General features: G+C 42.9%; 1 protein-coding gene across 2 annotated transcripts in view; it reads right to left on the reverse strand.

Annotated features, from left to right (window-relative positions):
• The window catches only part of gria3b (glutamate receptor, ionotropic, AMPA 3b), a 79,269-nt gene that overhangs the window by 11,792 nt on the left and 44,947 nt on the right, over positions 1-22,530 (reverse strand). For both annotated transcript variants that reach the window (XM_068714523.1, XM_068714522.1), the window contains exons 5-12: positions 15,880-15,933; positions 14,775-14,936; positions 13,786-13,953; positions 13,238-13,342; positions 11,117-11,221; positions 9,119-9,325; positions 6,559-6,932; positions 6,062-6,260 (exon numbers count right to left, since the gene is read on the reverse strand). In XM_068714523.1, coding sequence (XP_068570624.1) covers positions 6,062-6,260; positions 6,559-6,932; positions 9,119-9,325; positions 11,117-11,221; positions 13,238-13,342; positions 13,786-13,953; positions 14,775-14,936; positions 15,880-15,933 — 1,374 coding nt within the window. The remainder of the gene's footprint in view (positions 1-6,061; positions 6,261-6,558; positions 6,933-9,118; positions 9,326-11,116; positions 11,222-13,237; positions 13,343-13,785; positions 13,954-14,774; positions 14,937-15,879; positions 15,934-22,530) is intronic.

Raw genomic sequence — 22,530 nt, forward strand, 5'->3', positions numbered from 1 at the left:
GAGATGCTTAAAGCAGATTCTGATAGAGAGAGAGAGAGAGAGAGAGAGAGAGAGAGAGAGAGAGAGAGAGAGAGAGAGAGAGAGAGAGAGAGAGAGAGAGAGACAAAACAAGATACTGTGAGAAAGCCCAGGAGGGAAAAAGGGATATTTGATTATTGACTGCTGGGGCACAAATATGCATACTCACAGAAACACACACACACACACACACACACACACACACACACACACACACACACACACACACATACACACACACGCACACATGTGAATATAATGCATTGAAAATCTACTTTCATCTCTTTTTCATCATCATTCACACTCCGGTCGACGGTGGTCATTTGAAATTCAATTAGGGAATAATGACTGCAAAAGTCCATCATTGATGAACAGACAATTTGTTGAGCAATTATAGTTGGCCATAAATATAGCTTTATACATGTGGCTCTCCTTCACCCCATATAATTGCCCTGTTAAAGCATACTGCTGTATCCTAAAGGAGCTTCCACACAATTATAAGGGAGTGGTTACATTTAAAGCAAAAATGAACACAAGGCTATGTTGGGTGACTTACAAACAGCATTACCCTTCCCTCCTTTAACGGTGCTGAGTTTGAAAATTAAAGCATATTGCTTCTAAATGGCTCTCAACATGGCGACAGCTGAGCCGGAGGCTCACAGCTAGCCGCGCTAACAGCGCAAACAACGGCAACACACAGTGCTGACAGAGCTAAAAGTGTTAACCTGGGGTGGAACCAGAAGCTGGGTGCTACGGTTCCACGACAAATTGGTTGTCAGCTGTTGCCGCCGTATGAGAGCAGTGCAGAGCGTAGCAGTTGTAGACATTACTCCACTGTATCTTTACATAGCACATAGTGGCTTGCTGCTATATTAATGATCTGAATGTCGTGCAGAGAACCTTATAATGTCTGAAAATCATACCAAAGCTATCATAATGTTGCTCTGTTCATAATGAAGTACCTAAATAGTGGATCTCAGTCAGCCCTCCTACCTAGGCGACACAGTTACATCATCTGTGTAGGTGTTCCTCCTGCAAATCTGTCTGACGCACTGAGTTTCCTGCCGTCTCAAAATAGTCAAAAACAAAGTCACAGCTTTTATTCCAGCCTGGTGACCTAAGATGAGGAATAAAGAGAAAAGGACTTGCCTTCAGGAAGACAAGGTTAGAGGGAAGCCAGAGGAAAACTGGCACTCTAATGCATGCGCATACAAATGAAGGTTTCCTTAGAGCAGGGGTTGGCAATGAGGTACAAGCATCAGCCAGCTATTTCTATTATATTTCACTGGTGGCCCAAAATAGTTTCACAGGGCGAAGGATACCTGAAATATTTTTGTCATATATTTTTTCTTAAACCTACAATAACTGATTTGTTGGCCACTTGGAGGCAGCAGAAACAAGCTGTAAAAACAAAAAAAACGTTTACGCTTATATTTTGAACTTGTTAGCAAACAGCCACCACTCCATTTACACATCCAGCAGATGTGGAGTAACATTTGGATTAGAGTTAGGTTCTTTACCACCTGATGAATTTAAGTCCAATAGTCACCCTTTTAGATCTGTTTAAGTCACCACCAACTCCTGAGGGAAATATCTGACTCTTTAGGTGTTAGATGCTCCGCAATGTTCACCAACCAACAGTTCAATTTGTCTGTCTGCTGGACAGGTATTAGAAGTTGTTAGAATTTCTTTTACTGAAAACAGCGGCCTGAAGCAGTTGACAGCGACACTATGACAATAAAATATGTTAATATAACAGCTTTAGGATTATCTTTTCTCATCAGATTTATGCACTAATAGACATCACAGTCTGTGAGATTTACTTGCTAGGTTGTCCACACACAATGAAGGCCCCATTGTGCTGTTAATGATCTCTTTTAGACTACCACCTATTTGTATTTGTGAGCTGTAAATCTGTTATGGCAAATATGCTAAAGCTGTGAAATTAATACTGTGTTTGAATTTAAAAATACTTATTTCAGAAGAAGTGGATTGCATTATTCATATTACTTATAATATCTATTACAAGGTTATATTTATTGAGATTTACCTAAGCCTTATACTCAAATTGCAAATGTGCAGTAGTTTTAAGCAAAACCTTTATGTTCAACCCAATTATTTTTGTTGCAGTGCCAGATTTGTCCCACAGGCCACTAGTTGCCTATCGCTGCCTTAGGAGACATTCTCTTTCTCTAAAACAAGCTACCCTCTAGGTATCTCTTCCCAGTGTAGAGAACAGAATGCTTATTGGCCAGAAATATTAAAGCTTTTAAAGCCTTCCATTACACACTGAAAGCCAAAAGGAAGATAAAAAGACAAGCGAGATTTGCTTTCCTGTATTTTTTGAAAGATCATTAGTAAATCTAGATTAGAGATTTTGTCGTTCCAGAAATCCCCTAAAATGTGATTAAAGTGTCTGAGACGAGTGATTAAAGTCCAAAGTCAAAGCAATTGCCCTTTCCATTCTAAACAACCACTTAATCTGTATTGATTCTCAGTTATGCAGCAATTCCAGACCTCTGTCCACTACCCTTCGAACTGCAGCCTGCTCTTTATTCTTACTTTGGCGTTGCAGGCTGCTTTCATTGCGGCCGCTCCCACATACAGTCCACTGCTTGTGTGGCACCTAAATGCCACCCACCACTACACTTCCTTCTACTTTACTTCTTTTACATTTTGGTTTGTGGACATCACCACTTCCCCCCCAATATCCTGCATGTCAGGACTACCTGCATCTCAAGTATGCAGAAATTGAGTTGAGGCTCTGGGGATGTACTTTGTCATTGAAGTGAAGCTACGCCCTGAATACCAATTGCTCGTCTTTGATGCTTGTTGCTGGACTCCTATAGCTCTTCTCGCGCCTGCTGTTGCTGCTCATCTAAGGTTCGAATGGGCCCGCTGAGGACGGCGCATTTCCTCAGAGTTTATGCCTATCTCGCACTAGTCTATCATCACTTTTGTCAGCTTTCTCTTTTATGCAAACAGGCTCTAATCTTTATCGCAGCCTCCCCTTCACTCTGCACTGTATTGAAACACAAAGTGACAAGAGCTCTGGGAATTGTGCTGCATGTGATTGCGGGGCAACCTTAGGATTTCTTGAGTAAATCTCCTTGGCGTCTCCTCTTCGTGCAACCCTGGACTAATGCAGGTCTGCTCTGCATAAAAAAACGACTTATTAAACATTGTACTGGACCATGCAGAAGCTATAGCGTCGGCGTCACAGTAGCTGAGACGTGAAATTGATTTTCATGCTTAGTAAAATGCATTGGTGACTGCACTCAAGCTGTTGTTCCCATCTCCACTACACCTGCAGATCAGTAAGATGCATGGTGTTTGCTGTTGAGGCTTTGGGTGATGTATAATCTTTTGAGAGGAACAGAAAACAATGCTGCCGTCTCATTTCTCGGTGCAATTATCATTCTTTCATTGTTACGCTGTTAAATGAGGTGCATGATGGGACAGCAGCGTGGTTGCCTTTGATGGTCTCACCCTGGTCTTTACACGTAATTAAACAGCCACATCAGCCCATTTTATCATCCCAGCCACTGTTACGATCCAGCTTCTCCTTCAAACAATTCAAAATGTAACCGAGTCAACCCTTTTGATGGGATAAAACCCTCATCAAGGGGATAGACATGGCCTCGTTGGTACAACTCATCATTTTCTCATCATCATCCAAAACACAAATATTCATCTGACTGCATGAAAAGATCCATGACAGGAATTAAAATGATGATACGAATCAAAGTGGTGCAGCGGCGCACGACAGCTGCTGCGTGGAGGAAGAGCAGCACAAAGCTTGAAGCTATCCGGCATTGTCTCAAGGTAAAGCAACAGACAGGCTGGAGACAGAGGAGAAGAGGGTGCCCAAACAAGCAGGGCAGTCTGGGGAAGAGGAGCCAAGTGCGGGTAGAGCCGCTCTGCCAAGCGCCTAGAGCCATTCAGGCTTCCACTGGGCACGTCAATGGATTCCCAGACCATCTGTCCTAGTTGGTTGTGAGCAGCCGAATCAGGGGCTTTCTCTGGGCTCTACACTAACACCTCTCTCTTTGAAAATTCCTCTGCAGCTTCCCCTCGTTTCCACCACCAAATGAAGACACACACGGTGGTGTGAATATTGTCACTGTGGGGCAATGTGCCGTATGTCCAAGCTGTCAATGTTTCAGGAGCAAGAAGAACAGAGGATCTCAAAACCACAGACGACAATGAGATCGTTTGACTGATTTAAAAAACATAAACCATCATAATAAGAGTCAGAAGGTTTTATAGCTCTACAGGCCATAGTCAAGTTACTGCATCTTATTTTTCCCTTTACACTTACAAAGAAAGCAGAAAAACACATGTTCAAACATGACTGTGTTTGTTCTACCTGTCAAGCAGTTTTATAACATAAACCAGGTGAAATCATAAAAAATTGAAGCCCGGGGGTTCAGAGATGATGACATATGTCGTGTTTGAAATATTGGACTTGATTTAAAATTTCCAGCTGGCTGATGCCGTATGGGTCTAATTAAGCCTGAATGTATTTTCTGAGAACCAGATCTGAAATAGAACTTTAACTCCTATTAATCAGTGTGTTTTTCTCCTTGGCAGCCCTCTACAGCTTTAATTAAAAGTCCCTTGGAGTAGCAGTTCACACATGTCATTTCCTATTTGAAAACTTGTGGATGTAACTAGGACACTCATTATACAGAATACAGGAAAACCGCGACTCCTCGACCACCTCTCGGATTGTTCTACTGGCAGACCCGGGGTGGCTCCACTGTCAGGCTGGAAACCTAATCTGTAATTGCCATCCATCATGTCTGTGACACAAAGACATACACTGTATATACACCTGTGCAGCACCTCTGATGTACGGAGAATTGATGACAGGCTTTGTGAGGTGTTGTATGGAGAACAGAGTGCTGCTGTCATGCATGTCATGTGCCATGTGTTCCAGAACATACAACATTATCTTCACACTCTGCAGCCTCTTAAAACCAGCTCCTAACAAACAAACCTCATTTAAAAACCAAACACTGCAGACGCCATCTAGTCCTTCTTTGTCCAAAAAAAAAAAAACCAACCCCAACATGAATTTGATTTTGCGTTTCGTTGTTCTGAGCAATTCAACCTAGGGGTAATACAAATGAATTGCTCTTTCTGCCAACAGTCTGCAGCTGTGAAACATATGAATCGTTTCTCTCCTGCTGATGAGTAATGAGGGAGCCTAGGATAAAAGACTGTCATATTGCCTTTTCGTCATCATAGGCAGAGTGCTGTTCCATTAATTCTACTTTGACTTAGTACTCTGCAAACGCAAAGGACTGAACTGCTGTTTGTGGCCACACCGCAAGCTCAGAAATCTACGGATTTCACAGAAGAAGGTTGATCGCCTTAAAGATATGCAGCGCCGTTTAACTCCTGCACAGTGAGCGTGCGGTTGCCTTTCAGAGCCTGATATACTTTCGCTTCAGATTTTTACTTAATTTATGACTTAATTGGCAGGCCAGTCCCTCATGCCGATGGACATATTGCTTATTCCATCTGAACCGTCTTTCAGACTGCTCTGTCTGACCTACAGGGCTCTTCTTCATCAGGTCCAATTTGCCAGCCATGGCCAGCTAGCTAATTATATTTCATGAGCTGACCCTTCTGAGTTTGAGCCTGATGTGGATGCTTTGATTAGCCTCCTGTTTTTATCACCTCTGAGTCTTCAACGTTGTTATCACACTTTCTGCTGACAGCCCCAGTGCCTCAAGGTTGCACACTGCAGATCTGCCGCATAAATTTCACGTTCATGTCATAAGAGTTCAAGAACTGCTTCTCCGTCAACATGCCTCATTTGGAGCAATCTTGTGCGGGTCAAAAGTGCTGCACTAAAGGTACAAAATGGAAAAGCTGCGAGGAGGAATTTATAAAGGACATTACACAAAGTCATGTTTATGATGTGCCATGCCTGAGTGCAAAATTAATTTTGGACATCTGACCCGAAAGCAAACAGACCAGGCCGATAAGTAAGATGCTGTGTGTGTGAAAGAATTTTCTCGTACTTACTCACCCTAAAAAACTCCTTTGTGGAGCCTGAGTCCAGAGTGCCATATGCTATCTCTGTCTGCTTGGCTAAGTCTTCGGCACTTTCTATTGGAGAGACCATCCTCTCCACTGTCAAAAAGGCAGCCAGGTTGGCTGTGTAGGAGGAGATGATGATGAGGGTGAAGAACCACCACACACCACCGACAATACGGCCCGACAGAGACCTGCGATAGGGGAAACAGAATATAATTACATGGGGACATGTGGTGCCCATCAACCGTGCTAAGATGCTAACAATTGTGTTTAATGTACCTAATTGCACCGGTAATCAGAAATTCCTTGTAAATCAACCCAGTGCTGCGTCAGCACTCCAAAACAGCACATTTCCAAGGAGAATAGCATTTGCTGTTTAAAATGTGCTCTACTCAAAGTCTTTAATTGGCTGTGAAACTCTGTCTGGTATTTTTTGTTTCTATTGCTCTCTGTTGTGCACTCTTTGTGTTTACTGTGAAGCTGACCCACCTGGGGGAGATGTCACAGCCCTGCTGCATGAAGGCGCCCAGTGAGAACCAGAGGGAATTGAAGATGCCAAAGTCATTGGGAGGATCGGGGGGCGTCTGGGGGTCTTTGGTCTCATCCTGTTCCTCGAGGTTCCACTCATAAGGACTGAACCGACTGACCAGGAACAGGACCACGCTCACCCCAATATAGGCAAACACTATACACATCCAGATCTCATAGGCCAGCGGGTCCAGGAAGGAGAAAACGCCAGGCTTGGACTTTTGGGGCTTCTTTATCATAATGGAGATGCCCAAGCTCATAAAGGGCTTGGAAAAGTCTATCACCTCCTCTCGAACCAGAGTAATGGTGAGAGGGGCAACAGCTATATCTGCTCTCTGGAAACAGGGACATGCACAGCAAGCATTAGTCAAGACCTGCATAAAGAAACGTGTCATTTTAAATGTATGTGTTATGAATGACTGGAGCTGGACGAGAAGAATAAAACAATGCTGTTAGCACATTTTACACACAATTATAAAAAATAAGCCGCCAGCTGTGAAAATTGATGGCAAGCTGGAAAAAAAGCAGAGTAGCGTTTGCACAGGGTTATGACCTGGGATTTTAGCTAATACATTTGACACTCAAACTGTAATGTGTATCAGATATTTGCCTGAATATTTGCCACTTTGGGAAATTAGAAGAAGAAAAAGTTTACAAGGGCCCTGCTAGACTTTCAGAGAAACAGCTTGGAAAGAATCTGCTGAGGCAGATGGGTGTTTGAGTCATGTTTGACCAAATGTCTCCTTAATCAGGACCCAAGGAGATACTGAGGGCAAAACTTTGGGCAATAAAACAAGCAATTTTATACTACGTCTTACTGTTTCATTAATGGTATTGTTTAAATTAAAACTGCATATTAAACCAGTTGTGATGTTTTCAGAACAAGTGTAATGGGTGCCATCTAAACAACAGAATATTCAGTAAAGAGGTTACTGTCTACACAAAAAAAAGGAAAAAAAAATCAGCAAGCCCTGGCTGTGTAAACTTCATCACATGCCATTCAGTAGGCTGGATTTCCCAAACACGGCTTATTCTGGCATCAGCTTTATTTATGTTTTATTTTTCCAAGCTGTTTCTCTTTATCTCCCTCCTTTGCTCTGCTGCTTCAATCACATTACGTTATCAAAACACATCCACGGAGGTGGTGCTGCCTTTTTAGAAATCACTATGGGCTTGTCTTTAAAAGCGGGATAAAAAGAGGAAAATAATTAATCACATTAGACAGTGTTACTGCAGCTAGCGTGCATGTGATTCATTAAATAACTGCTCCTCTTCAAAGCAGGACCATTCTTTGCATTGTTCTGTATTGTCTTTCTGTGTCGAAATTGAGAAAACATTGGATTGAAGCAGCGCGAGGCAGAACACGTTTCTTACAAGGTCAAACTAGGAGCACCACAAATAGACCCAATAAACATGGCTGTTTTCTTTACCCTGTCAACACAGCATTGTGAAGGGGCTATAACCATTTAATCCTCGTGCAGGCGTAAGCAGCACTCAATCAATGTTGAGCGAAACAAAGCAATAAAGAGCCGCCTCGGGCCTAACCTTTAAAAGACAACTAAAATCAAATTAATTTACTGGTCAAAAGGTCAAAATGTACAAAACTATTAGTCCCGGCCCACCTGCTTTAAAATTACAGGCCTGGAAAGACTTGACAGCGACGTGAGTGGGATATTTTTTTTTCACCCTCCATCTGCAGGGAGTGGACTTTTCCCATTTGAAAGATAATTTGGTGGCGATAGCACATCAAACCAAGCAATCTCTCAGGCTGATAGTTGGGAAATTGAACAGATGAGGAAGCCTCGCCCTCATGCATTTTGCATTTGGCCCCTGTTCAACTACTGTGGCCTCGGTGAGAAAGGCGAGAAAAGGAGGGGCGTAATTTTGGAATGCCTGAGGTGTTGCGAGAGCCCGAGCACTCTGTCAGATGTAAAACACGGCGTGACCCTTCCTTAATGTGAGAGGCTCAACCTTTATGAAGCGCAGCACATATGGATCTTGTTGTTTCAAACCGCAAACCACCATTTAGCTGTTGATTCTGAAGCACATTTTCTCAGCTGCGAATTTACAATGTGGCATATTCATCATACACATCAAACATTGAACATAATTACACAATCACTTCAAAGGCATACAATCTTTCATTCATCAAAGTGATTACAGTGTGTTTGCCATATGGACTCATTGTTTTCATGTACCTACCTCTGTTTGCGACTGTAAGGGAGAGAGAGCTTTCTAGGCTAAGCAAGAAGAATTAATTGCAGTGAACAGCCCTGAGAAATGATTTCATTTTCTCCGTCTCAAGATGATCACCAACTCCCCCAATGCTTGAGGCTGCATGTGACAAATTCACTCACAGCAGAGCGTCCTGAGACAGCCTTAGACTTTGAACTGGGCAAGAGCTGATGAGTTCACAACGGGTTGGTGATAACCATAAGACAGAAAAATGAGATCTCCTCTCATGTTGAAGTTCCTTGCAAACTGTCATGTAATCAGCGAAATTAAGGCTCCCAGTACTCACCCCATAGACCAGTTCGCCCACCATCCCGTTCCACGTCTTGGTCTCGGGGTCTCGGGCTCCGTACTTCCCATCCATTACTATAGACAGTTTGTACTTAATTCCAACATGTTTGGCAATCTCAGATGCTAAATCGACGCAGTAGCCTTCATATCTGTCATTCCCATCCAGATGCATATAATTTTTCTTGTACATCACATAAGGAGCTTCCTGTTGATTCAAACACACGCTGGTTTATTCACTCCCATGCCCTGGCACACATTCAGTTCAACAGAAATATGCATACATGCACTCATATGTGCCCGTGCGCACACACACGCGCAAACACGCACGCCCGCACGCACACACACTCACACACAGAGATTCAAAATATCATAAGCTGCTATAACCACATCCATGCAGTCATGCATATACAGATGATGCCCCGCGAATGCACAACTATGCTCGATAACAGCAGCATGATCATGTGGTCACACTGCTTTCATCAAGCCGTGGCAGCCAGCAGACACCAAGCCCAATGCACCCAACCCATTTTGAGCCCAAGGGTGCAACTCTGTGGCATATTAAAGGAGGGTTAAGCGAAGGAAGTTTTTTTTTTCTTTCTTTTATTTATTGTAGGAGAAGACAGAAGGCCAGAATGAGTTTTATCAGGGCTGGGAGTCATTGGTAGGCAAGGTGTGGGTCAGCTCAGAGGTGGGTGGGGATGGGAATGGGGATGGGTTTCATAAGTAAATGCCAGTGACAGGAGAGGGATCCGAGTGTGCCCATAGTATCTCAACATATTCAAGCACATTGCACCAATGCGCAGTTAAAGGCCGTTTCATTCCAAAAAAAGAAGAAAAAAAAAGAGCCGTTATTTGCTTTCCAGAAAAATGCAAAAAAAAAAAATACTCCATAAATAAAATAATTACATCAGGAGAGCAGGATCGTGCTAGTTTGCCTCTCCTTTCCAAAACACTGGTGCAGCTCGTCTTTTCTCTGACTGAGCACATCATCATTACCAAACAATAGGACTGCTCAGAGGAGCAGGCATTGTCATTACAGCCACACACAATTAGAGTGCAAGTAGGAGAGCAATGGTTTGTTTGTTCTGTGCTGAACGTATCCCCTCACCTCGGATCTATTGAGTGTTCCCCTCGAGTTAACACATGTTAACTCCTGACTGAATTTGTCATTTACCGATCTTAAATGTTTCCTCTTGGAATACAGATGATCTAAGTGTGCATAAATAAAAGAGATCATCGTCGCTTTCCAAACACTCTTTCTATATCACTTCAAAATGTTTGTTTGCAGCGAATGAGGTATGACGTCAGCGTAATTACAATTTTCAATGGCTATCCAGCGACCTAATGAGCCTGAAACATTTAGTTGAAAATAAATACATCTAAGTTATGTTGTTGGTTTATCACTCTTTGCACTGGGAAAATTCCCAGAAAAACGATCCCTCCGAAATCACTGCCTGGAAGTTATACTTCAACACAGAACACATGTAGGAGCAATACAAAATAGATTGGAGAGGCGATAACGAGGGGAAAAAAAACCCCACACCTGCTTATCCCTCCTCCAATACGTTTTATTTTGCTTTGCCCGGCTTGAGAAACCATTGCAGTTTCATCCTCTAGTCATTCTTCGGCCAGTCTATCCCAAGTGTCATTGAACATTTACTTGATGAGGACAGACAGGTCTACTTACGTATGCGTTTGTATGCTTTTTGTAATTGATGGAGTCAACCATTATCATTTATACCATTATTGTGATGTCACTGCTACGACAGGCCACTGAAGTATGGAAAATCAAAATGCTTTGACACCCACACGGATACAGTTGAAACACTCCCCCTCGTCGGACCGACTGTTTCAACATGTAGTGAGTGGATGGAAAGCAACACAAAAAAGATGTGGTTCTACCCGCCCAGGACAGAATGTATCACTCATTGGAATCAACACCATGACCTTGAGTGGCAGAATACGTGAAACATTTAAAACTGCATGGAAAGTGTACCATAATAGTAGTGACCACAATCGTTCGGTTTTCCACTGAGGAGTCGTTGGAGACCTGCGGGTCCATAATATTTACAAATCGCGCGTACTCATTCCAGTACCCGATCTGCAAAGAGAAAGCCGTGGTTAGTGATGCATTCCAGCACACTGAGGACATGTAATATATGTAGCAGGGACACGTCTAAGTATTGCTGGGAACTGTCACGGTGCTGGGCTCATTAAAACAACACTGTGTTTCACAGAGGCCTGCTGCCATAAAGTTTGACCAAAAAAAGCAGAGAATGAACAGAATGCTAAAAAAACTGAGTTGAAATTTCTACATTCAACATGCAGTTAGTGTCATGATCAAAGATATTATGATAATATACTATTGGTATTTATGATCTACATCCGTTCGAATAGCCAAATGTGCAGGAACTGAGCTGCATGAGCATACGGCAGACAACTTCAATCCCCACCCAACCTTCAGCTTCCCAGGTTTTATGGTAAATAATTGATATTCAGGCCTGTGAACTGCATACACGTTTAATAATTTAGCATAATATTCCAGTGGCTCCACAGTTTCTTCTGCACAGTCTGCCGTTGCAGTTTTCTCTGTACTCTGCTGTACAGATGCTTAAGTCAAACCAATGTCAACTGTTTGTTTGCCCATCTGAAATAATGGCTGCTCTGGCTCACGATGAAACGTGTTGCATATGTTGCTGCCAATATTCTAACTGTTGCTGGCTGGGACTTTCCTCGTCACATCTGGTCTGCATTTTCTTTTTTTTTTCTGTGCCTCAGATCTTTAAATGTTCAGGCCAGACAGGTGTACAACAGTGCAGAGTTTTTAAACACCAAGTGGAGGCGCTAGAAAGCAGCAAACTTCTCAAAACCTCAGCTCCATAACTGTGGTTGCAGTTATGGATGTAGTTAGTGCACTTGCAAGACTGGAGAAAGCTGTAAATGTTTATTCCCTCGCTCTCTTGTCCGACAGTGATATTTGAGAAGTGCCGCTCCGAGGGGAGGGGGTGTGAAACTGTGGTGGAGCTGTGCCATGGAGTGCTGCTCCAGAGGCAGAGTCCTGATCTCACCCTGAGCAGCTTGGACAGATATCATCCCATACATCACTCGTGACAGTCACAGTTAAGAAGCTTCATCCTCTAACTGTCAGTGGGGTGACTGGGGCTGCAGGTCCTGACAAACTGCTGCCCCACTTGCCTCATCTTCCCTCACTCCCTCACTCTCTCCCCCTGACCTCCTTTCTCCCACACTCCTTCCACCCTCTCCGTTTGGCTGTGCGGCGAGACGGCTGTAAGGGCTGTGCGATGCTAACTGAAAGTGTTGGCTTTGGGAGGCATAGGAGGCAGGCGGCATTATCAGACTGAGCCCGCACTTATCCAGCAAAAGAGAAACTCACAGCTGTCGCTTGGAACTCGATGAGGTTATGAAATAAAACCAGAGGTCATCATATGGTACCGGTTATAATGTGAACGAACCGCTGGGAATTACCATACTGAAGAGGAGCCAGAGGAATTCTTGGATCCCTTTTATAGTAATCGGTTATCTGAATGGTAATTATTGTCATGAGAGAGACCAAAAATCATATAACTGCACTATCACACAGCACCGAAATAGTCTTCTATCATTCTTTTGCAAGGGCAGTTTGAGCTATCAGATCGCAGGCTGTGTGTGATTTGTGTGGCGTGTGATGCTTGGGATAGCTCATCAGTGCTGCTACATAACAGAGGTAGAGAAAGGCAATTAGCATAACTCTGCACTGTCCTGTCAGGCCTGCTGGTCCCACATGACTGGGAAAGCCCTCAGCACTTTAATGAACGGAGGTAGAGGCTTGTTTGATTATTTCTTTGTCTTCTTTCACACAATCTTGCTTAATCAGTTCTCTCAAAATAGTGTAGGGCAACTTTTTGACACATGGCCGACATTCACTGACTTTAGTTCTTCAGCACAGGTGATCAATATACCATTTAAAATTGGCCAAATTCCTCACATTTGACAAGTAATGAGGGAAACTTTGATGTGTGCCAGCTGTTCGCTGTGTGTTCGCTAAAGGCTTTTACATCAGGTCTGGATCTGACTTGTTGATGGATGAGAGCTGACAGAGGTCACCGCTCCGACTCACCTTCCGCGGCCCACCTGTTTTCATCTCATAAACATCGATGGTGTAGTTGGTCCTGCGGCCGTAGTTGTCAAACTGGATGTTCCCAGTCATACCATGCACTTGGACCTGCCACGAGGGACAGACAGACAGACAGACAGACAGACAGACAGACGGACAGACAGACGGACAGACACAGGGGAATGTGTAATAGCCATCACTTTGCATATCTAGCTGGCATTAAGTTGCTCGTGTCCATGGAGCTACTAGAGTGCGAGCAGTCTGTTAATCAAATGATGAACTGGATACGCTTTAATAAAAGATGTAGTTTTATGCTAATGAGTGCCTGGATTTGAGTGAGCTCTGTGCAGAGATATCTGGGGGCAGAGGGAGGAGAACAGCTCTGCGCTCTCTTTCCTTCTCTCTGTCACTTTCCATCTTTATCTCAGTCTCACTCCCCATCTCTGCTTCACTTCTTCTAGCCTCTTCTTCAGTTATCAGCTTGCCACTCTCTCTCTCTCTCTCTCTCTCTCTCTTTGCCCCGCGTCTCTGTTTCTCTTCCAAGCCCCTACCGTTTTGAGAGCCCTCTCAATGTCGATGCCTTGGCTCCAAGGTACAGCGGGATTGGCCAGGCAGTCTCCAGCGCTGCCCCGGCGAGAGACGTCCACGCGTTGGCGCCGCAGGTACCTGAAGGCCTCTGCTATCACCAGGACGGCATCGTGGGTCAGAGCTGAAGTGTACTGTACAAAATCAAAGAGAACGCAGCGCATACTGTGAGACAGGAACACATGGTGAGAGGAAGAAGACAAGAAAGGATTAGTGTTTTTGTAGTAAAGCCTTTACAGGTTTATTTATATATGTATATACACTTTATACTGTGTAAAGTTTAAAACCACTTTGGTTAGAACTTGTATTTGATATTTTCTGTTTGCATACGTTTTTGCTTGCAGAAAACTGGACTGTCCCGATGAAAAGTGGGGCAGTCCATGAGTTGCTTTCGGCCGATGCATGTTAGTGACCCCCACAGTCAGGTCAGTGTGGGTGGGTGCAAGCTCTGATGCCTTGCTCATGATAAAAATAGCTTGATTAGACAGATGTGATTAGAAAAGCCAAGACTTGTCAGACGGTCAGGACCTCTTTCAAAACTTTTAGTGCAGAGTCGGGAAGTAAACAGAGCATTAATACGTGATTTTATCTCCCACGCACTTTCCCTCCAACTTCGCCTGACCTTTTCACTACTGACGGTTTGAGCCACTTGTTTGTTGACCACTGCACCATGACAAAATCTAATTAAATGCCATTCAAAATCCATTTCTTCCTTGATCATTGTTTAATTAGATGTAAATTGAGGCTGCGATATAACCTTGCCTTGCACCGCCTATCAATATATTGATTGCTGGGAGGGATGCAAAGCAGAGAGGAGGAGGCCAGGGGTGGGAGGGAGACAGAATGACAAAGGCAAACAGAGGATGAGAGGAGGAGAAGAACCGATAGAGAGCACTTCAGAAGGGATGATCGTTGTGTTCTGCATGCGCAATGAAAGGCCTTGCAAGCAAAGTACCTTCAGAGGAGTGTTTCGGGCTTCTGGGAATTCTCTTTCATCCAGCCGCTCCCAGCGCTGCATAAACTGCTGCACAATCGGGTTCTCAGGGTTGACTATCTGAAAACCTGAAATGTTGGCTCCACCGGCGAAGACTTTGTCCAAGCTCACATTAGTGAATCCCTGAGATGAGACGAAAGAAAGGACCTGTGTCACATGTTTTTCTTTAAAGTTTAACCTGGGGAGGAGCGCCACAAAATATTAGCAGATATTCTGGCAGTGTGCCAGGTGCGTTTTATCATCAACTTGCTGTAGTTGCTGAGAGAGCAACGTGTTTGCCTTTACACCGACATCTTTACAAGCTGTGGTGCAGGTTAACCTGAATTTATTTACAGAAACCTGCTGGTAGAGTTTGTGTCCGCTCAGGTAGATGTCAAAATATCTTTAACCAGGTGGCCTACTTTTATTCAGATCAAAAAAAAGAATTTTACAATGCATTTCAAAAACCTCTGCTGCTCAAGCAGCCTGTAAATTTCCTTCTTCGCCCTAGAGCTGTGACATGAGTTATTTATTTTTATGGTCAAATTGCTGTTTTTTTTAAGAGCAGCATTGTGTCATGGTGTGCAAGGACACGTGTTCAACTGCTGCATAATCACATCTTCTAAAGTCGGGGAAGTAGCAGCAGGGGATCAGCAAGTGAGAGCAGGGCCAGCCTTAAAACTCGCATGCTAATATCAAGGCTAAAAGAACATTTCCCTCCCAAGAGTGGGAGGAAAACATGGCTGTCCTCCAAAGATGATTAAAAAGGTTAAATGCTGTTTATTTATTGCTCAGGACATTCAACTATACTTAAATATGAATATATTAATTTAGGTCAATATGCAATGTCGTCAGACTGCCAGATTATGATTGATTAGACATGAGGAACAAACAGAACACGCCCTATATATATACAGTAGGGAGAAAAAAGAAAAAGTGTGTGTTTTTCCCTGATTTCATACAAAAGCTTATAATCCACTTATTGCACATGCACATTTGTGCTCATGGCTGAGACTAAGTCTCATCACATACAGCAAAAAAAGCTGGTTCCACTCCCTCCCGGGGGAGCGGCTCGGTTATTACTCACGAGATTGGCCAGAATGTAGTGGTAACCACGGCTGTTCTTCCCCAGAGTCACAACCTATGGGAGAGAAACATTGATACAGTAAACCACCCATGAGATGAGAGCAAAGAGCCACGGCTTGTATAAGCGGCCACAACAGTCTCGGTAAATGCAGTAGCGCCCCTGCGAGCGCGCTGGATGCCACTGAAGTTGAAATAAAGCAGAGTCGATCGCGGAATAACAAGAAGGAGAGGGTGCGGCGAGAGGAAGTGATAATTAAGTAAAGAGCTGATAATGAGAGAGAAACAATGTGGAACACCCTTAAATGTTCTGCTCACTTTGAAGTCATTCAAGGTGCGGAGATAGGAGGCCTCAGCAACTGTTGGTCAGAAGGTAAGAAATCAAAGAAAAAAACAACATTTCAAAGGAATTTACAGTGAGACGGTAAGAAATGGATCTCGCTCTGCTTTGAAAATATCACACCTTTGGAGCATAACAGCATGTTTCAACCCACGCAGCCTGTCTGAAAATAGTAAGTGGTGTTCTAAGCCATTCCATCGCTGTAGAACCAACCATATGCTGCCTTTTATTCTAGATTTGCTTCTTCCTTTTGTTCTACAGATAAATCAAATAGTGAGAGTCTAAATTGTCCTGTCTGTTTTTTTCTCATTACATGCCGGACAGGGTTTTCAACTGGGCCTCACGAGGTCTGTTATTTATGAGTTTTTGCAGTCTGCTGTGGATGGACTTCTGAGTGGCTGCCATGCAGAAACCTGACAACCATGTCTCCTTTTTCATCTGCGTTCTACAAACACAGCGACACAAGTTTACAGCAAAATCAGCATGTTTGCACATGTTCTGGCTCTGTCACGAAAACAAACTGTCAGTTTATCATCTGTTTGTGTGTGTGCGTGTTAGGCCGGGGACGTTGGGTATTTGTTACTGTGGATCGTTTACGACATTCTCGCTGAGTAATGAAATACAAACTTCACATCCGATGGTGCAAAAAAAAAAAAAAAAAATCTGAAAGACGTTTTTAGTTTCACCCGTTTCAACTACAATTACAGCTATTAATTTAGCTAGGCTGAACTTAAACTGACCTGGGTGCACTAGTACTGTATACAATAGCGCCAAACAATCATCCTTGCTTGGACTGAGCACCCTCCCGGATGAAATAAACCACTTCTCTCCCTCTTGAGTGGAAATCTGAAGGTTGCTCACAAAAAAAAAAGGGAAATTGGTGGTGTTTTTCACAAAAAATGGCACACGAGGGAGCACAAACACACAAAGCCTTTCACTCACGCCATCAAGCTGTTTGGGTGGGTCAGTATTCTATGACAGCCTCCCCATCATTAGGGCTTTAAACCTCCAACACTGCAGGGTGTCAGACAGAGGAGAACAAATCAAGAAAGAGAAATAGAAACAAGGGGGAAATGAGCTGATTGTAATGCAGAAAAAGCAGGAGTTGGCTTTATAGAATCCATCAATCTGCGTCTAATGAGAAAATGACAGACAGCTCCACGGAAAATAAAAACGGAAAATAATCTCTGCAACACTTCCACTGCAGCGTTATCGGAGCTAGATGGATCCCACTGTAATTGTTCACAAGTCTTACTTCCAGACTTTTAGCCCTGCTGAATTTTCTTGGACAAATCCCCGCAGCTCCACACCCCTTCACCGTGTGCTGCTAACCTTGACTCAGGCCGTAAGCCTCTTCACACCTGCCCTGGAGCGAGGCAGAGAAAGGCCTTGCCCCCCCCCCCACCTGCTGCCCCGCAGCTCACAGCCGGCCTGGCAACAGCTAGAAGCCACAACCTTGGGATGAAGCACAGCGAGACACTGATGACACAGAGATACACAGAACCTCCGGCCAGATCACACCAACCTCTCCCCTCAGCCTCTTTAATTAGGCAGACGGCAAGACCCGACTCCAGTCGAGACGGACAGATTTCACTCTTACTTGTTGTGATGCACCGCTGATTGCCCTGTCCCTAAATCCCTTCGCTACTGCAGACGGTGATAACTATCTTTTAATGGTGCTGATAAGATGCGAGTCTCTTGAAAGTCCAATATTATTTGAGCAATAACACACTATTATCTGAAACAATATTTACTCAGATAAGACATAAGAAAATTTGCTTACTTATGTAAACAAAGGAGCAGCGGTCCATGCTGTTAAGTTATAAGCATAGTTTTGGGGAATACACTTGTTTGCTTTCCTTTCGAGAATAAGATGAGAACACTGATGCTAATCTCACGTCTACGGAGTTGGAGTCCAGACCTGATACGTTTAGCCTAATATAAAGGCTGGAAACACAGGGGAACAGATGGTTCTGTTCATAGTTAAAAAATACAACTACCAACAGCTAAAGCTCACTAATGAACATGTGGTGTCATTTAGGCAAAAGTGCAATGTAGTCTGATGGACAGATGTGATTGACATGAGCAACAAATTAGCTAAATTTAGCATTAAAACTTGAGGGGAAACAGCGAGCAAAATTAGGACAAAAAAACATCTCCGAACACTGTTTGCGAATGGATTAAACAAATTACCTACAATGTGTTTATTAATGGGCTTTTGTCGTTATGCTAAGCTACGCTAATCACATGAGGGAGATATTCACCTGCCCATCTCACTTGCGAAGAGAGGATGAATTAAAGTACTTCCCAAAACGTTAAACACTAACTTTGCTACTGTGGTTTCAGCCTAAAACAGATATCCACCAGAAGCACAGACCGGGTGACTTTGCATTATCTTTCAAAAACTGCTGTACACTTTGGAGTTTCCTCAGCCTCTATTTTTTGTCTCCCATTCGCCTTGAATCGATTTCTATAGCTGTTAATCGCCTTTAGAGCATATATACGTACAAACACAAGCCTACTAACCAATTATTCTGTTTCCCAGTGACACTGACAAGAATAAATGTGTTTAGTGTGCTTCAATAATGCCATTCCTCTTTTTCATACAGTGTACCCTCTTTCACATCGATCCGCTAACTGGCTCCACCACCTTTTGTTCTGCTGCTGAAAGAGAGCCAGCATTTCGCAGAGTTTTCTTTAAAGCCTGATGGGGACAGACAACCAGGATGACCTTGACTTCAACCTCATCCAGACTCGGCCTGCCTCGGCACCGCCAGAGAGAGAGATAGAGCCCTAAATGTAAAACTACAGCTACACAGTCTCAATAAAACGCCAGACCGTTTTTCCTCCAAGTATGACCTTTCCACTGCAGAGTTTGCCACAACACAGCAAGAAGCAAACTGAAAATGATAGGTTACCCTGAGTTTGTAGATATCATACCATTTACTGAGGCAAAGGAAAAAAGGAGCAAATAACGATGAAATTACTTTTAGCCTCTTCCAGAGCTATGAAAACTTAAAGACCAGACTCCCTGCCAAAGTGGTACAGAATATTTCAATTAACTAATTCATCTGAATAAAATATCAATAAAAATCTACGACCTTCAGAATATTTTGAAGCCTGAGGTGATGTGTTAAAAACCTTCTATACCCCAAACGTTAACAATCTACAATGATACAAAAAAGTCCTCACATTGGAGAAACTGAGGAAAGCCTTTTTCTTTGATTAAGTTGAGCATCCCATAAGTCAAATGGTCATTTCAGCATTAATTGGCAGGTTGCCATGATTGTCTGGAAGGGATCAACGGTCCAGTTTTGTAGAGGGTTACGGCTTATCCATGGGGGACAACAAACATACTCTGACATAGACATTTAACAATCTTTATTTATAAGTAATGGCCACATGGCATTTCTAAGGAAATTATATAAATCTTATGAACCAAAAATAGGGTGATCAGATATGAATCTTTGTTCCACCACAACAAATATTTTATCAGTATTTTGCTTGAAGTCAACTTCAAAGAATTTATTTGTGACAAGAAAGTCAGACCTTTATTGTGACAAACATTTAGTAAATTACCTTTTCATTATTTTAATAATTACATTCAAAAGTGGAATTATTATTGTTGAGTGCTATGTAATTGTCTACTTGTGGTAATAATAACAAACTGCTGGTGAAGTCACGTCTGACGATTAAATCTGAAGATAGATATCATCTAAATGAACGCATTTACACACCAGCGCATTGACCACTAAGTGACATGAAAATGCTAAATAGTCGTCTGCAAGTATTATACTGTATGTCTAGGGCTTTTATTGTAAAAAATAAGAACAGAAAATGTGGCTCTTTGTTAAGGTTGAAAGGAGTTAGAAAGGTTGTCATCTTGGTTTGGACTACAGAGCCTCTGTGTTTTTGTTTAATGAATATATCTTTTGGGCACAATTCAACCTGTTCGATTGGTTGATGCCTTTATTTGAGGTGCGCAAGCTCACAAACAATTTTAATTGATTGAATTGAAAAAACTAAATAAATGATTTCTCTGGAAAAAAGTTGCTTCATCACCATGTAATATTCACATTATGTGTGAAAGTATTCATGGCAAAAACAACTGATCGAAAAAAAACCCATTATCGTGTCACTTAATCGCATGGCTGGTTTCTCTCTTATGAACCAACTTTGGTGAAGTGTAACTCACTGAATAAATCTTGACGCAGCTTAATTAAAAAAAATGTAAAAATCCTGCTAACAGCATTGATCTCGTCCTTGAGTTTCTGGGGAATAACTGGATGCAGGGTTGAGGTTGAGGTTGTAGTGACGGAATATTTTATGTTTCTGGCTCAAACCTTAAATATCACTGTAGATTATATTTGCATTATTAATCAGAGTGTTAATAACAAGCAGCATATAATTTGTGGCTGGAAAGATATCAAAGTGGTCCACTTCACACGTTATTCACGACGGGCAGAAGGGTGAATTAGAGCTATATGCTTTGACACAAAAGGACTTTCGTCTGCTTCAGTCTCCAGTTCTGCTTCAAGGCTCTTGGTAGAAGTGCTCTTGGTGGAGCGCTCTCTAATTAATAGCCAGTGGCAGCTGAGGCTGAGATGCTTTTCTTGGCAGTGGCGTTTCATGGGGCTGAAGATGGCAGGGGCATAAAGTGTTGGCCTTTGACCAAATGCAGAACATTTTGGAAACACCTGACTCATATTCAGATGCTGATGTACTGTATATTATTGCTCTGAGATACCTAACAATGTGAGACGTGATAGCTTGGGCGGATGGAATCACTGACACTGCAGCTGGTACGCGCTTGTGTTTGTGTGGCAAAACTTGGCTCCGAAACAGCAAGATGTCCTCCTCCGTTTTCACTGAAAATGATCGGGGTAATTTAGCTTGATTGATAATGGAAGAAAAAGGTTCTGTGGTTTACAGACTGTACTGTTATAAGACTGTGTTATTTGCACAGTTATAACTCCACACGCAAATCTTCAGAGTCAAAGCACACCGGTCTCAGCTTCCCATTCAGTTGTGGAGTCAGCAGGTCACATTCTGTTTAATGATAACACTATAATCCCATTTAATTCTATAATCGCAGTTCATAAATGGCCCTCAACAGCCAAGGTTGGTGCTAGGGATTTAAAAACACTACGTATCCCCGGCTTTACGTCGAGCAGGGGGGAGTTTGGCTATATTTCTGTCAGCCCTTCTCTCAGTATCCCGGGGACAATAAGCCGATGTTGAGATCAAGAGCACCTTTCATATCAGTAGAGACATTAGCTCCCTTTCTTGCCTCTCTCCGCCTATATCTTTTAAAGCCAATTGAGAGACATGCCAGGAAGTGTTACCAGAAAACATAGTCAAAAGTAATCAGGGAGGTTTGTATGTCTGTGAGGGTTCAATGTTTACAGTACATTCATTCAGATTTGATTTCACCTTGTAATACCTCTATAGTTACATCTGTGTTTGCCAATGTGTTACATGAGCACACAAATGTCACCCCCTGCTTTACACAATGTTGATATTGTTCCCTTTTTTCATTGTTTCATCCACAACCCTGATTGAGCCTCTTCCTTCTATTGCTGACATTTTTCTATCAGCTGCTGGAAATCTATCGTGCATTCTCTCCCTCTCCCACGACTCCTTATCTCCCATGGTCAGATTTCTTTCCCTTTCTCGAATTAGATACAACACAATTTTTTTTCTATAAAAATATCCAAACTGTGGATTTTCCTTACAGTCCTTCATTCAAGAGCAGAGAAAGGGATATGGAGGATCTTTAATTCTCCATGGGGAGGCAATGTGGCCACCCTTCATGCTTCTACAGGCGGCAGAATGTTGTCCTAACAAATCCCCAAATGTACCGCTCTTTTTTTTTTTCATTCTGTGAATCCTTTTCACTTCTTATTGTATTTTTTTTCCCTGCATGAAAATGCAGCTTTGCGGCTGGCAGAGGGCTCACTGCCTGTCTGTCTTTGAACAGCTTGCGTGCCCTGGGCCTGTCCCAGACGCCGTTCTTATTTCCTTTTTTTTCTGCCTGCCTCTCTTTACACTAGTGATGAGCAGGTTGTTGCCTCTGAGCAGACTCCAGCACAGAAATCCCTGGAGGAAAGAGGGCCAGGAAGGAGCCTTGAGGCAGATATGATGCTATATGTGCAATCTCATAGATGGATCAGATTAGGCATGAGCACATGTACAGTCAAACACACATGCAGGCTCTCAAGAGACCGGCACACACACATACTCGCTCTGAAAAATCATCATTACGAAGAGCAGTAGTAAAACAGAGATGATTATCTTATATTCAATCATACTTCT

The sequence above is a fragment of the Cebidichthys violaceus genome, unplaced genomic scaffold (genome assembly GCF_023349555.1).
Source record: "Cebidichthys violaceus isolate CVI_PGR_0920_01 unplaced genomic scaffold, fCebVio1.0.p SCAF_2, whole genome shotgun sequence".
NCBI lineage: Eukaryota > Metazoa > Chordata > Actinopteri > Perciformes > Stichaeidae > Cebidichthys > Cebidichthys violaceus.